Source organism: Ranitomeya variabilis, chromosome 1 (assembly GCF_051348905.1).
Source record: "Ranitomeya variabilis isolate aRanVar5 chromosome 1, aRanVar5.hap1, whole genome shotgun sequence".
Taxonomy (NCBI): Eukaryota; Metazoa; Chordata; class Amphibia; order Anura; family Dendrobatidae; genus Ranitomeya; species Ranitomeya variabilis.
The window spans coordinates 108,843,147-108,858,931 of record NC_135232.1 but is presented as its reverse complement, the minus strand read 5'-3'; the positions used below and the strand labels follow the sequence as shown (position 1 = coordinate 108,858,931).

Genomic DNA, 15,785 nt, shown 5'->3' with positions numbered 1-15,785 from the left:
TTTTTCACTAAAATGTAACTTTAGAGTAATTTTTTTTTTTTCACAAGAGTAACAGGAAAAAATGAACCACAAAATATATAATGCAATTTCTCCTTAACATACCAATACCCAATATATGGGGAAAGACCACTGTTTAAGCGCACGGCAGAACTCAGAAGAGAAGGAGCACCGCTTGACTTTTTCAAACCAAAATTGACACTTCGGTCGCAGTGTCGCATTAAAAAAATGACGTAATATTTCGTCCATGTCAAATAGGCCCAGGTCACATGGATGGAATATTACGTCCGATGTCAGAAAGCGGTTAAAGCTTGCCTCAGGTAGAAAGCCCTCAGTACCGTAATTAGTTGATCCCACAGCATTTAATCCAGTGCTCTATGCACGTGACTTGGTAATGTGGGCCATCACTTTCTGCAATTCATTAACATACTGAGCTATAGCCTCACCTACTTGGACCAGCTGAAACAACCGCATGCGGAGGTGTCCTAGGTCCGTAGTGTCACCATGCATGTCGTCTTCTAAGATTTATATCACTTTTATCCACAGTGTCACGGTCCCTAAGGTAAGTGGTACATAACTGTCTACCGGGCCTCTCCGTCAAAGGTCAGGAGAGATAATTCAGCGTGGACAGAGAGGGTAAGGGTACATGCGCAGCATGCTATTCAGTCTTTCTACCCAGTCCCACAGGGACACGCTGCTTCCCGTGAACTTGGGAAGATGGCTGAACATAGCCCATAAGGGTATATTTCCCTTGAAGGGCTCGGTCACAGACTGGTCTGCCATCTCTGTGTTTGAATTTTGCATGCTGCCGACTACGACTACGCAAAATATAATACAGGTGACTGGATGCAACACACAGATAATGCAAGGCAAGAATAGTCAATGTACTATGTAATTCTGTTTAAATGCAATAATAATTTACAGTAAGTTTAAACAGTTAGTGAGAATAACAAATAAATCAAACAATAAACCAAATAACGATATGAGCGTGATAGCAATGAAAGTTCTTCTCAATAAAATACTAATGTCCTCTTCATGAAGGTGATACGTTCATTCATTCACGGGAGTTACCACGCAGTTCCTCTCTTTAACCCTGGTCCTATCAAGGGTCACTGGGATTTCCTGCTAGGCCGCAAGTCTTTATGACGAAGTCTACCTGAGTGCGCTGAGCCTCCCAAGTACCAACTGGCCTCCTGTCCTCGGCCAGCAGAGGTACCGTTTTCAAAACTAAAAGTGGCATCCCTGCTAACTAGCACTATCCCTCTGCAACCTCAGGCGTGCCTCTTTAGTTGTCGTCTCCTCATGTATATTTGCTGCTTGACCGTTAACGAATATCTGCCGGGCCTGGAGCTGAGAGGACTGGGGCTCAGCTCATGAAAGTCGAAGTCTGGTCTCTGTCTCTTGACATGCATAGGGTGCAGGCCCTTTTCTTGACTGGCGCAGCCGGAACTGTTTACCTGAACACAGTCTGAACCTTGTCAGGCAGTGACTGGCACCCTGAGGCCCGTTATGCTGGACCCTGCACCATCCCTGGTCCGCGTCTGCTCCTCTCCTTCTATTGGCACCAAATCTGACTGCGATTTGGCGCACAGGGGTTTTATATCCTGGAACTTTGTCCTGCGAGTCACCTGACCAGGTCCAGCACATGAAGCTGCTCATTCTGCAATTCTTCCTGCACAAACTGGTTCCACCTGATTGCGCTTGGCTAGCAGATGGCAGTCTTTACTTACTATGGTCACATGTTGCAAGGGCTCTTCAGGAGTATAACTGCTTCCTCTTACATGTGTAAATGAACTTAAAGGCCCCGATTCAGCATTTGCAAAGCTTTTTTAAGTGGTTTTCCTTTTTTGTCTTGTGGTATTAGTTGCAGTTTTGGGGGCCAAGGAAAGATGCAAAGTAAAAAATGGTCTTTTATTCTGTCTTGAACTGTTCTTGCAACTTTTGTAAGTCACATGTTTCGCAAAATGGTGCAAAAATTGCACCAAATACTGGTGTACTCAAAAATATACCAGGGGAGAGACTGGGAGTGGAGTTTCCAAATTTTGCGCCTTTTTAAAAAGTACGCAATCGATGAATCAGGCAAAAACATCAGTAATAGCTAAACTCCGCTCTCGAAGTAGAAAACAAAACAAAAAAAACAGGAGAGCACACAGAAAATAAATTTAAAAATAGGCATAAATGGCCTAGCGGCTCTTAACTTTGTTCATTATTATTGGGCATTGCACCACTGCACGATCCCATTGTGGTCTTCTAAACTTGCCTATGCGAAATGGATGGAGATTGAAAAGTTATGGTTAGACCCAGCTCACCCCAATTCCCTGATCTGAAATGGGGCTTACAATCCTCCTTCAATAAACCTAGGTCCAATGATGCACACTAGAAATATATGAAGGATCTGCTCTAAAAAATTAAATCTGGCTTCATCAAACTCCACTTTTACTTCCTTTTGCATCAGAATTTCTGTGAAAGCCTAACCCACTCAATAACAGTGGCATGGATTCAATCTGGTTTGTTTAACTTTGCTGACATAATCAAAACTATAAAACAAGATTTTACATTCCTATGATGAGCTGAAAACAAAGTTTTCTCTCCCTTCTCTTTCATTATTCTAATACCTTAAGATTAGGCATTTTGCGTCATCATTATTCCACGGTCTACAGGCCTCCATTCCTACTTCTTTCGAGAGACTATGCCAAAATAGTTCAACAACAAAGGGTTTAATATCTAGTATTTACAATATTCTACAGAATCCAGACACAAGTTCTAGACACTCTTAAATGCTCAAATGGGAGGAATATCTGGGTAAAATTCTGACCGTGGTAGAGTGGAGAAATGTTTGGACCAGAGTAGCTAATACTGCATCTTGTATTACATACAAAGAAAATCAGTACGGAATTCTTCATCTTTGGTACCACACACCTGAATTTTTACATAAAATGGGCCCATCTATTTCTTCCCTTTGATAGCGGTGTACCCTATTTAGAGGTTCTATTTTTTCATATTTTTTGAGACTGCCCTGTAGATGTCCCTCTAGAATCTCAGCTCTTTCTACTAAATATTTTCCCCGAGTCAATCTAAGAGATGCATTAGATTGGTTTTATATATGCTTACAGCAGCATGCTGTTTGATTGCCTACCACTGGAAGCAAACCTTTCCACCTTCCCAAATAGATCTATATTCTCGACTCAAGGATATCAGGAACTTTGATTACAGGGCTGCTGTGGAGAAACGGGGTCAGTGGGTGCTCTCGTCCGCTGGCCCGCTTGTCTTTAGCAAGACTGCATGGACCATGGCTCATACCATTGAACGCCCGCTCTATCTCCCAGTGGGCAATACACTACACAGACAACACAGGGTTAAGGTAAAACAGTGTGGCAATACTTTATTGAACCACAACACACAATAGCAAACAGAACAATTCCACCAATTACCCCAAGATGGTGCACATTACAGGGCCTCACCCTTCCGCTGACTCGCCGAGATAACGGTAGATGTTATGTCAGAGCTCCCAGGGTCGCTACTCCATCTGTGGATGCACGCACAGAGAAGGGGTAATGACAAGCATAGGGAGATGACCAAGAACTGTCCATAGAGTCCATACAAGGTCCAAAGCCAGTTGACACGAGAGTCACCAGCTGGCTTATCTGACCATCTCCATGGAACCAGGCGACCAGCGGGTCCCAACCCTGGCTTCCTCCAAACATATCCATGGTTCAGAGATGGTCACTGGATCAGATCTGTGTCCTTCCAACTGGAGCCGAAAACCCCTAGGTTGTTTCCTATAGAATCATACATCAGTGTCCCTCGTGATGGTGCCATGATGAATTGGCTGCAGTTCTTTCTCTTGTCTGTTGGGTGGTTTGCAGAATGTCTGGCTGGTAGCTGTGTTACTTCAGTCTCCCATGATGTGATCTCTGAGTCTTTTTATACCCAAGGCATGTAAGCTATTTTTTGAATTACCAAGGGTCTTTCAGTCCAACATCAAGATAAGGTAAACAATGGTGATGGGATTAAGTAGCACTATTAGTATATAAGCACACATCAATAAACAAAGCTTAACACACTCTATGTACAGTCACTATTACAGACTTACACAGTATGTTAGATAGTATATCAGTTGGCAAGTCTGTCTTCTTGATCCACCAGACGCAAACACCCAAATTCACAAACCAATATACAGATAAAAAGCCAGTTCTTTTGGCTTGCAAAAAACATGGTTGTGTGGGAAATTAAGATACAATCTGGTTTCTTCACAGCAGCCTTTAATGACAATACTGTAGATCAATTTAACATTATTTGGTCTCCTTGAGATTTCTTTTGGGCCATGTTAAATATATGACCTCAATGAGATGGATATTAACAGGTCACAACATTCTATATTACATCTCCCCCCTTTTTCTTTTTGTCTGAGTCTGTGTGTTTGTTCAGGAGTTTTTACACTTTATATACTTCAAAATGTTTAATCGACAATTAAAGTATTATTACAGAATAATATTGGTTGACAACCTGTAAACGATAGTGAAAATTTAAAATTGCTAAATTGTTTTATTTTCCTGTAAGAATTGAAAAATGTATTTCAATAAAAATTACAATGTAAAAAAAATAGGCATAAATAAAATAATGGTTTGCTGCAAACATAAAAGGCATAAACACACAAAACTAGACAAAGTGCAAAGTAATGATAATTTGAGGCCTTAGAGATCTGGTTAACAATGTATGCAGTGTGTATTGTGTAATTGGATGACAGATTTGCTTCAAGATGTTTGGAATTCTTTACATGATTTTCTACATATGCAATATTGTGTCTTCAAACCAGAAGTTTAATACTCTTTTTTCCCTCTGTAAACCACTGCCAAGTTTGAAGGATGGTCGGGAGCTGCACTCAACACACAGGAAAAAAACGCTGTGGATCAAGAAAGAAGAGGAGAAGGGACCAAAGGGGTAAATATACATAATGTACATGAGTATGTGCTATTTTTTTTTGTTTAATAACATAGTAGGGTTACTTGTACATTAAAAGAAATGGGTTGAAAAATTGCGTAAAATTTTATGTGACGTTTGGAACTTAGAATGCAAAGTCTATGGTCTGTTTTTAATCCTCTTGTAGAGTGGCATCGGCAATGCTGCATGTTTTTATTGGTACATACAGAAGAAATTTGCCACTGGTTAGGGGTTAGGAAACAATTGCAGAACGATCAGTCTCGCCTTTCTATCTCAGTTTATCTATTACATAAGATATTACGCCATATGTCTCATCACAAAACATAGGTGTGATAGAAAGATGTGAGCATGAATAATATTATTGTTCACATGGCAGTGAGTTACGGTGCGACAACATGGTAAAATATGTGAAACCATAGTTCTTAAAATAGTTTTGAGAGGTGAGGAGCTTGCTTTTGTTTCTATGATGAGATAGAATTACATGTCAGCATAGAAAGACATGCCTCTTATTACTTCTTATAGTTATAGTGGAAAGAGTAGTGTGGGCCATGCATGGAATGGGCATTCTGCTATCATAAAGTCAAGTATCTTAATTTTATCGGGTAGAAAGAGGTATATGAAGAAGATTGTAGAAAAAAAGGAAAAAATTTTTTTTATAAACTACCTGTAGCTGGAAGCTTAGTACATCCACTCCTGGTTTTAGCGTTCCCATCTTCATCAGTTTTTTTAACGGAAACTTTCTGATTTTTTTGTCTGCTTCTATGCATGCCTGTTTTTCAGATACCGGTTGGTTGTCATTATTCTCACAGACCTTTTGGCTTAATATATGACTTGTTGGCCCTTTTTCTTTATGTTGAGGCCTCCAATATTCTGAGGCATCATATATGTCAGGAAAGTCGTCACTTTCCTGCTGAATTTCATAATTAGATCTTTGTAGATGTTGACCGGTATCAGCAGTCTCATGTGTTTCATCTGATATTTCATGGCTATTCTTTTCAATAGAAATATTCTTTTTTCCTATAATATCTAATGCCAAGCTTACGGGAAATGAATCCTGAGATCTGCTTCCTGGTGCTGTGGTATCTGGATGATCATTTAGAATAATGCAACATGAGTCAAAGCTTAATGGGCTATTTTCTAATCCTGGTTTCTGCTTTGGCGTAAGATGAGAGTTGGGTTGAGCTGTCCTTTCACTTATTATGGCGGCAGTGCACAGCTCTGCAGCGCTGCTTATAGGACTTGAAATGCTAATTGCTTTTTTAGCTGGGTTACTTTCGGTGTCTGGCACTCTGTCCACTGCTGGTATTATCGTTGTCATGGTACTCCCATTAGCAATGTTGGCTTCGAGCCATTCATTAACTGCACATAAAGCAGATATCGGATTCCTTCCAGGAGATGCATCACAATACTGCAGGGTTGAGCTCGTCTCTTCACTATTAGCACCTGATCTTTCGCTCTGTTTTGCTACTATTTTCAGCGTCACTTCTTTCTGATTACGCACTACCTGCAGCAACGTTTTCTGGTTAGATGCCAGCTTAGCCATCTTGTCTCTTAGTTTTCCTTGCTTAAATGAATCTGCGGAAGCCCTGATGTTAAACAAATAGCAAAAGGGTGAGGATCACAGAACGTCTTATAAATCCAATACTACTACATGCTTTCATTGACTCCATTCACGTTCACTTCTACCCACTATAGACCTGGAACAATTCAATGAGAAGCAAGAAAGGGTCACAATTGTTCTGCCCCAGGCTAGGTGAGTGTGGTTTAGTTTATCTAGCAAATAACGTTTCACTGGATATCAATTATCATGGGAAAATGGAATGAAATGAAAAAAAGTTTGCAGCACCCAGGAATGAAAGGCGCATGCATCTTAATTGGGCTTTCTGGGCTGAAATGAAAACTCTGCCATCACTCTGTTCCCCGAGAGGGTGGGATTTGTATACTTGTGGTTACATGCTAACTAGACGCTTGAAAGAAGCCAGATGTGACTAGTCGGCACGTGACCGTAAATACGCAAATCCCACCTGCACGGGGGACTGTAAGGGCATGCGTGTCGTATACTGCCATAATTTGGCAGCCTGCAGCCACACAGAATGACTGTAGACATGTCATTTCATCCCAGAACATCCCTGTGCACATGACATCTTTTTTCAGTCCTTTTGAAAAAGCGCTTCAAATAATGAACATAATGAACAGCAGTTTCACAATGACATTGCTGTGCAAATGTCCGGTCTTATGTCACTTCTTTTAACTGCTTCAGCATTTGGGAACCTTGAAGAAGTTAAAAGAAGTAAGGCGGATCTGTCACTAAATTTCACAACACGAACTGCATACATTACTAAACAGATATTTTACAGCTGATGAGGCTGGTGTATTCACTGTGATAATCTATGTTGGCTGTATAGCAGTTTTATAAAAGTTGATAACAATCTCCTCCCTCTTACTGTGATTGACAGCGCCTCAGTGTCCCTCTTGCTGCTGAGATCACACCGCTCGGTAAAAGCTGCAGCTGTCAGTCAGGCTGGATAGGCAGAGACCGACTACACCTAGACTCATGAACTATTCTTATTCTATAGCCGGACTAACAAAATGCTCATCTTAACAGTATTATACAACCATTTTGAAATGGAATTTCAAAGTAATTACATGAGCCTCATCAGGCCTGAGAGATGTATGTAATAATGTATGCAGTTTGTACTGTAGAATCTTGTGATTGATTTGCTTTAAAGGCTACATACAAATTAGTAAAAACCTTTAGGCGCTTCAATGTTTCTACAATGTAAAATTTACTTTTCAAAAAGCCTGGAACAAAAAGTTAGTTTTGTGTCAACAGCTCCTATATAGACCTATGTATTTCCAACCAAGGGATTAGCTTAGAGTTGTGATAGCTGCACATCAGTACAGAATGACTAATTGGGTATGTACAGGGATCTGAGAGCACATTCTGATTTTGGGAATAACCCTTTACATGGCCTTTGTTCTGACGTGATGCGCATACGTGCCTACAGATCTTTAGGCTGTGTGCACATGTTTTGTTTTTGCCCCGTGGATTTGTCACAAAACCTGAAGGGATTCCTGATGCCAGTAAAGTGAATGAGAATCCTGGAGTCTCATGCACACGTTGATTATTGGTGACTTGCAGATTTGGTGCAGGTTCAGGTCTGCAGCATTTCAATTCTATCGTTTTTGCAGCATTTTTTCACCCAATGACCTCAATCAAAAATGCTAAAAAAAATGCAGGTATTAAAGTGATTGCAGATTTGCTGCTGCATTTTTGTAGAATTTTTGATCCAGAAAAAAGCAGGGGTGTCAATAAAGGAAAAGGATGTACCGTAATGTCACCAGGATGAGAGGAAACTCCACCACTACAATTTTCAGCAGAAAAATCAGCTTCATATAGACTCTGTGGAAACTTATATTATATGTTTAATAATAGACTTCGGAAACAAGGCTATGGCTGCAGGACTGGACTACAAAATTTGTATGTAATTCTGTTAACATTAAGGTAAATAAGAGCTATAGACACAAAATCAAGACCTCTTTCTTAATTTCTCATTTTACATGCATTTAGAGAATTTAAGATAGTGGTTGCAACTAATAGTCTCATGCTGCAGAACAGGCTGCAACGGAACTAGACCCTGCCAATTGTGCTGCCTCATGGTGCACAAATGGTCAACTGCCCTTAATATTTCAACCAATCACCTAAAATGTTACTTCCCTAAATTCTTAGTGTATGACAATAATGTCTCAAGTTTTATCTTCACTAGTAAAAAAAAGGGGATTTTTGGGACAGAGAGAGGGATGTTACCGTAAGTCCCAAATATTCTCTCTTCTCACGTGCTTCACTGGGGGACACAGGAAACTACAGGATGTCCAAAACAATTCCAAGGGTGGGAAATGTATAAATCTGTAAAGCAAATTCCTCATATAGTGGCACCTTCTAGCCCAGACTTGCATCCACAGAGACAAAGGTGTGAATCTTTAAAATTTGGTGAAAGTTTGGACAGAAGTAGCAGCCTTGAAAATCTGCAGAACAGAAGCCTGATGTCAAATGGCCCAGTAGGCCCCACAGTCCGGGTGGAGTGAGCCCTAAACCCTGGTGTGGGCGCTTTGTTCTAAGCCTTAGAAGCTTACAGAATGGCAGACTGAATTCCGCAAGAAATGGTATACTTAGAGGCAGGAAGACCTTGACGTGGTCCTTCTAGGATGACAGAGAGTCTGACAATCTAAAAAAGGTCGGCACTGCTGAATTAAAGGGAGAAAGACAGAGGGAAGGCAGAACGATTTCTTCATTAGCGGGAACTGAAAAACCCTAAAGAAGGAATGAGAGTACTGGACAGAAACCACCTTGTCAAGGTGAAGGATTAGGAACTGTATAGTTTGATGAACTCACTCTAGGCCTCTTAGAACATTGACGCGACTTACCATGCTGGTGCGGAGTAGACGGTGGGTATGACTCATGGCAGCCAGTGGTGATAGTACCTAGTGCGGGAGTAGACATGGGAAGTTGCTCCACAACAATGGTGAACAAGGTCTGGGACACCGTGGTAAGTTCCACTACAAACTGAGATAGGTTAAAGGTCTAACTTGGGGAGTACACGCCCTTGTCACAAGTCAGGGGGACTACTGAAATGGGGGGTGGCAATGGGCAGATGCAATCAACACAGATTGCGATGGGTTGGCTCAACAAAAACTTGTGCTTACATAATGTACAGGCAAAATGTATGAACAGTGGCAGCGGGGCAAGTTGGTGTGCATGGTCCTCTCTGGGGCCAGACAGGACAGGTCTTCAGTTCAATCTTCGTTGCATGCAAGGTGCCATGCACTACTGGACGGGTGGAGTAAAAAATAAAAAACATTATGGAAGATACCAACCTGGGACACCAGACCCGTGTCTGCCGCCTATGTGACAATAAGGTAAACTTAGTAGCTTTGTACCAGTAGGAAGGTGTAGCCTGCTGAGGAGGAGCCAACTTTTTCTTTAGGTTGTATTTCTTAGTGACAACCTTCTGATGGTAGGTAGCAGCGTACATCCATGGTTTCTTATGTTCCCCAATCAAGCGCCTGAAAAATATCAGTTTCTTGTCTTTCCTTTTGAAACAAACGACTTTGATTCCCCACTACTGCACAGGACATACAATAGATTCTACAGGGAAGTAATGGAAAAGAAACCAGTTACCTGTATTTTTTAGCAAGGTTGTCTCTCTCAATTTTCTGCAGATTTACTATGTTATTAAGCACATTCTGTATCTCATTAAGCTCTTCAACACATTTTTCTGTGCAGAACAAAATAAAAAATAATGAAACAGTTATTCATCCTGTTAATCTGTTTACAATTTTGGATTATAATAGCCTTTTTGAAGATGAACTACACAGCACATCTAACCCAATGTTAGCCATAAAGTCAATCCGGGTCCAATACTTGAACAGTATATTGCATATAATAGACACAATATAATTGATCACGACTTTACATGTCGGTGAAGATTCAAAGGACAGCTATGGCACATTCATTACAAGCAGGTAGATTTAGGGGATGCATAGTTTGCATTTAAGCTTGGCCGATGAGGGAACCTTATGAAATCTATGAACAAGAAGACAAAATATGAGTACATAGGTCATTAAAGATGGGCAGACCCCTGGATGTTTGGGTACGGACAGTTAAAAAAAGTTTAGATTCATGTACCAGGACAGTACCTGGACCTGAATCCAGACCCCATTCCCTTGAAGGGGGGCCCATACATCCAGTGTATGCCACACTGTAATGTGCATGACAGCATGGCAAACACTGCCTCTGATCGGCGATAAAATCATTACTGCCGCTCAGACAGCCGCAGTTCCCACGCTGTCAAATGAGAGCGTGAGCCCATAGCTGTGATCTGAGATAAAAAGTTTACCACCAGTCACTGGCGTCAGCTGATGATACTACTGCTCCCATCAGCCTACACCCGCTAACGCTAATAACAGCTGATGGGAGTATTCATCAGCCAGTGCCTGCACTCTAAATAAATAATAATTTTTTAAAATGGCATGGGTTTCCCTGTATTTTTCATACCCAGCCAGGCAAAACTGAAAGTTTTGTCAAGGTCAAGTACTAGGAAGTATCAAAAACAAACCAGCTTTATATAAAGCATAAGTAACCAACAAATGCCAAATACTGCAGAGTAAAACCCCCCAGAAAACGCATGTTAAAAAAACACACAGAAGAACATAGTGAAAAAATGAAAGAAACCTAATTTAAATAATAGGTACAGAAATTCTGCAACATCAAAAGCTCATTGTGGTAACATAGTCTTAGGGGATGCGGACTCTGCATCTTTTAGACACCGGCAAACCGGCACACTTTTTGAAGGAGAAGTTGCAACAAGGAAAGCTGGACGTGTTTTCCGTGAAGTTTCTTTTCTGATGCCTATTCGGGCAGCTTTACCGCTGGCATTTAAAAAAAATAAATTCCATATATAAACATTGTGACAGCTTTCAAACAACCAAAAGAATGGCCTGGTCATTTCTTTTAGCAGCTTCACGGCTTTTGATACCTCAAGAGGTTAAAAAAAGTTTCAAAAGACAGAACATAAGTCGTTTTGACATTGCCGATCAAATGATCATTTTTTGGGGAGTCTTTTCAATGATTTTTCAGGTGGATTCCAGGAGGAATCTGCCTGAAAAATATGTTGTGCATACATACCCTTAGTCTAAGCATAAACATTGCAATATTCAATATGACCACTATGTCTAGAAGTTTGTAAATAAGTTTGCACATATCATTTACAAGTACATTTTACCTGCATCTTCCAAAGGTTCCAGTTCTGTGGACAGTAGTTTTTTATGTTTGTTCTCTATATCATGTAAAGTATCGAGGATTTCCTATAGGGAATAAATGTAATTGTTATATTTAATAAAAATGAAGATGTAATAACTATAGGACACTGGAGACAAAAGTGATGACATCCATCTGCTTAATTACATAATTGATGCATTTGGAACGTGCAGCAAATGGGTAAAACACAAACATTACTGCTATGTACGGTACATCAAATTTACTTGAATGGCAGCCATAATGACTGCACATGTCTGGTGTGAGTATGTAAGTCAGACATTTCAATTGAAAGGATTTTAGCAAGCGAATGACAATATACAATGTGTGTGCAAAGTTCACACATGCCCCAAAGCCAGTTCTGTAAGTGTGGAGCCTGGTCAATAACTTTACTGAAAGGAGTAATGTTCAAAAACATTTTACTGAGCTGCTCATTAATGCTTACATTGTCCTATTTTCAGAAAATAGAGGGGAAAAAACAAACACATATGGCGCCAGCAGAAATTCCCTTTTACTTCAGCACTTTTTTTCACAAAAAGTTGAGGGGTCAGTTCATAAAAGCTCCCAATCAGCATACTGTACGTCTTTGTCCATATGGAGTCAGATCACAGTGCACCGGTTAACATTACGTAAATACATTTACCCTCGTTATGTCCTATTATATTACAATAAATATGATGTAACCTATAGTGTTTAATAAAGGAGTGGTCCAAAACTAACATTGACATGGATCTAAAATGTCTACCTATTTAATGTAATAATCTAATCTATTTGCTAATATACATTAATTAAAAATTCTCTACTATTCCCTTTCTACTCTCTCTAACTGCTTTATTTTTTTTACCTACTACCTGCTAGATTACACTTAAGGGAACGTGTCAGGTCCAGCACGCCCTCCAGCCCACCAGCATTTGTGAATATATTGCTAAATTCTCTGCCTAGAACAACCGACAAGAATATATATACAGCTCTGACAAAAATTAAGAGACCACCACATCAAAACCCTGTCATGGGCAGTCCAATCTGCAGAACTGAACCCGATTGAAAACCTCTGAATTGTAATCAATGTAATCAAGAGGAAGATAGATAGTCACAAGCCATCAAACAAAGAAGAACTGCAGTGTGAAAGACTGGTGGCAAGCATGCCATGACACATGAAATCTGTGAACAACAATCATGGTTATTCCACAAAATATTGATATTCATTTCTCTTAAGTATCGGCACACGGGACCGCCGGCAGCAGCAGGAAGCAGGCGGCTGACAGGGCGCGCTACTGAAGAGAAATGGATACTCACCGTGATCTCCGATGAACACCCGGTGACTATTCCAGCAGCTGTGCTCGCTCTGCTTGTGAGCAGCGTATGATGTCCCTGCCAAGCGCTGCTTACAAGCATTAAGCAGCTGCTGGCACCGGAGGAAGGTAAGAGTAAAGGTTTTTGTTTTTTTTTATCTTTTCGCCAGCTCCTGCCTCTGTAACCCGCTGCTCCTCTGATACCGCTCCCCCACCTCCCCACCACAGTCAGAGCCAATGTATCTGGACTATAAGACGCACCCCCCATTTTCCTCCACATTTTGGGAGGAAAAAAGTGTCTTATAGTCCAAAAAATACAATAACTTTAATTTAACATATATTGCATTGAAAAATGTACGTAAAATGATGAAAAAAAATAACGGGCCAATGATACTTGGGTTTTCTTCTTATGAGGTTCACTGGAAGGTAAACATACCTGACAATTAGCTTTTATTTTCTTAAACTTTGATTTAAAAAGTGACCATTGCACTGATTAAAGAGGTTGATCTGAAACGCGTTTGCTAGTTTGTATGGTGTGCATTAAGGTAGTATTAAAGGTTTGTAATTAATAAATCAGATTTTATATCTGTATAGACTTGTTCTGCATTATAATGAATGATATCTAATTAAGAAAATTTGAACTTTGAATGTAATATACATAAAAAGACTTACCACACTACAGGCACGTCCAGCTCTGCATACATTGGCACTTGACGGCAGGATGGTCATATTTTTACGCTGTGGATCTTCCTTTTCTGAGTAAAAGCAAATACATATTCCTCCTATGACCAATTGTACAGCTACAACGGAATCACACTCATCAACATTTTACTTTACATTCTACAATTTTACTTCATGTATGAATTTTTGTAATATAAATCTATGCATATTTTTTTGGTTTACACCAATTTAGTAGTTTTTGTTTGTAAACCCCTTCACAATACATGACATATATGTTCTTAAGTAAGTGGGTCACGTTGTGTGTATAATGGTGCACAGGGTTGCAGGCATAGGCGAGCGTCCTGAGTCCAACACCCCGGCACGTCACAGAACACAGGGGCCTGCTTTGGGTGTGTGTGTTGCTGTGACTGTGGACACCTACTGACTCCTCTTGTCCGCCACTCTTAGCGAACGGGAGACCACAACAGTGTATAAAAACAAGTTCAACTTAACTGTCCGTTTTAGTCATCAATAAAGCGCAGCAGGAGATGCAGGCATCTTTCGTTGGGTGGCAGAACAGTGGCATGTCTTCGACAAACATTTTCAACAACACATTTGAAGAAACTTCTCACTGCGCTGGAGATTTGCAAGCTTCCTAGACAGTTAAGACACTTTAGCTACTCTTTTCCAGTGCTCTCCATCTTCAGCCCACTTTTCAGGAACCACGTAAATGAAGCACATGTGACTAACCTCTTTACGGTATGTGCCCCCAGCCCCACTGAATTGTCTATTCTCAGACTCACAGCTCTCAGGACTTGGCTGACACTTTCCCTTCCCGGAGGCTTGTTGGGACTTTCACAAAGTTGATGGACCAAAGTTCCCTTCCCCATCTCGTCTGTTACAGCTTTCCACGGCCACCATTCAAGCTCCTCTCTTTAGTTGATTTCCTTCTCTGTTCTCCTCTTTTCCACACACACACACACACACACACACACACACACATACACACACACACACACACACACACACACACACACACACACACACACACACACACACACTAGGGTGAAGATCACTTGGACCAGAGGGGTGTCCTTACTTCTCTTTGTCCAAACTTACTTACTGACTGAACTTCCTTTTCCTGTCACTAACCCACAATTCCACAACCTGTGTTGGCCATTATAGTTAACCCTGTCTATACTACCAACAGGAGGCTGCAGCCCCAGGAGGATCATACTCAAATAACATACATCAATGTAAAATACATGTAAAACACAGTTTCATACATTTAACCACTTGGGGACCAAAAGTGCAGACGATGTAAGTGAACCGGTCATGCGCAGTGTGCCTCAGAAGCCAGGATTCAGTTTTGGGCTCCACGTCAAAGAGTGGAACGCCATCCTCACCATTCCCACATGTGGAGTGGGCTTAAGAGCAGCACCTGTTCCACACAGGGCAAGTGCTCACTGGGTTATATAGCTGGAATTTGTCTCTAATAGCAGCAATTGGGGCTAGCACTGATCTCTATTTCACTGTTTTAAATGCCTCAGCTGGTAATTGACTACACCATTTAGTCACAACATCCTAGTGCTGCATCCATTTAGTCACTCATTTCTGCCCCAAATGCATGATTGTGAGGTGCTGGTGAACTGCTATAGCGTCCAGAGTCTTGATGAAGGCCCCAGACACGGACATCCTGGTATACCTATGAAGCCCAGCCATAGGCTGAACTTCAGGGGAGACTGTGATATATACTAAAGAAATTAAAAAAATAAATAATAATTCAGTAGTGCTATAATCAGTAAAAGTGCAATATATAAATATATAAAATAATTTAACCCACAAAGTAAACGCCATAAAAAATTTGTTACTATGGAAAACTGCTGTCACGTGGTCACCGCGACAGTGTGAAGCCAGAAGACCGCAGCATCTAATTGCTCCTACTATGGGGCTGAGAAGAAGCACTTTGCCTTTATTTTAAATGTGCTTATTTCTGCTGGCAGAACAGCGGTTAATCGGCCATTTTGGAAATCCCTGTGCTCACACAGCTGTGCTCGGTTAGCCACTCCATTTACCTTTAT

At 40.8% G+C, this 15,785-nt stretch overlaps 1 protein-coding gene across 1 annotated transcript in view; it reads right to left on the bottom strand.

Moving 5' to 3' along the window:
- Nucleotides 1-15,785, bottom strand: part of ANKRD31 (ankyrin repeat domain 31) — a 300,863-nt gene that overhangs the window by 79,670 nt on the left and 205,408 nt on the right. The window contains exons 21-24 of the mRNA XM_077287427.1: nucleotides 13,717-13,799; nucleotides 11,721-11,802; nucleotides 10,118-10,214; nucleotides 5,603-6,524 (exon numbers count right to left, since the gene is read on the bottom strand). Of these exons, the coding sequence (XP_077143542.1) occupies nucleotides 5,603-6,524; nucleotides 10,118-10,214; nucleotides 11,721-11,802; nucleotides 13,717-13,799 (1,184 nt within the window). The remainder of the gene's footprint in view (nucleotides 1-5,602; nucleotides 6,525-10,117; nucleotides 10,215-11,720; nucleotides 11,803-13,716; nucleotides 13,800-15,785) is intronic.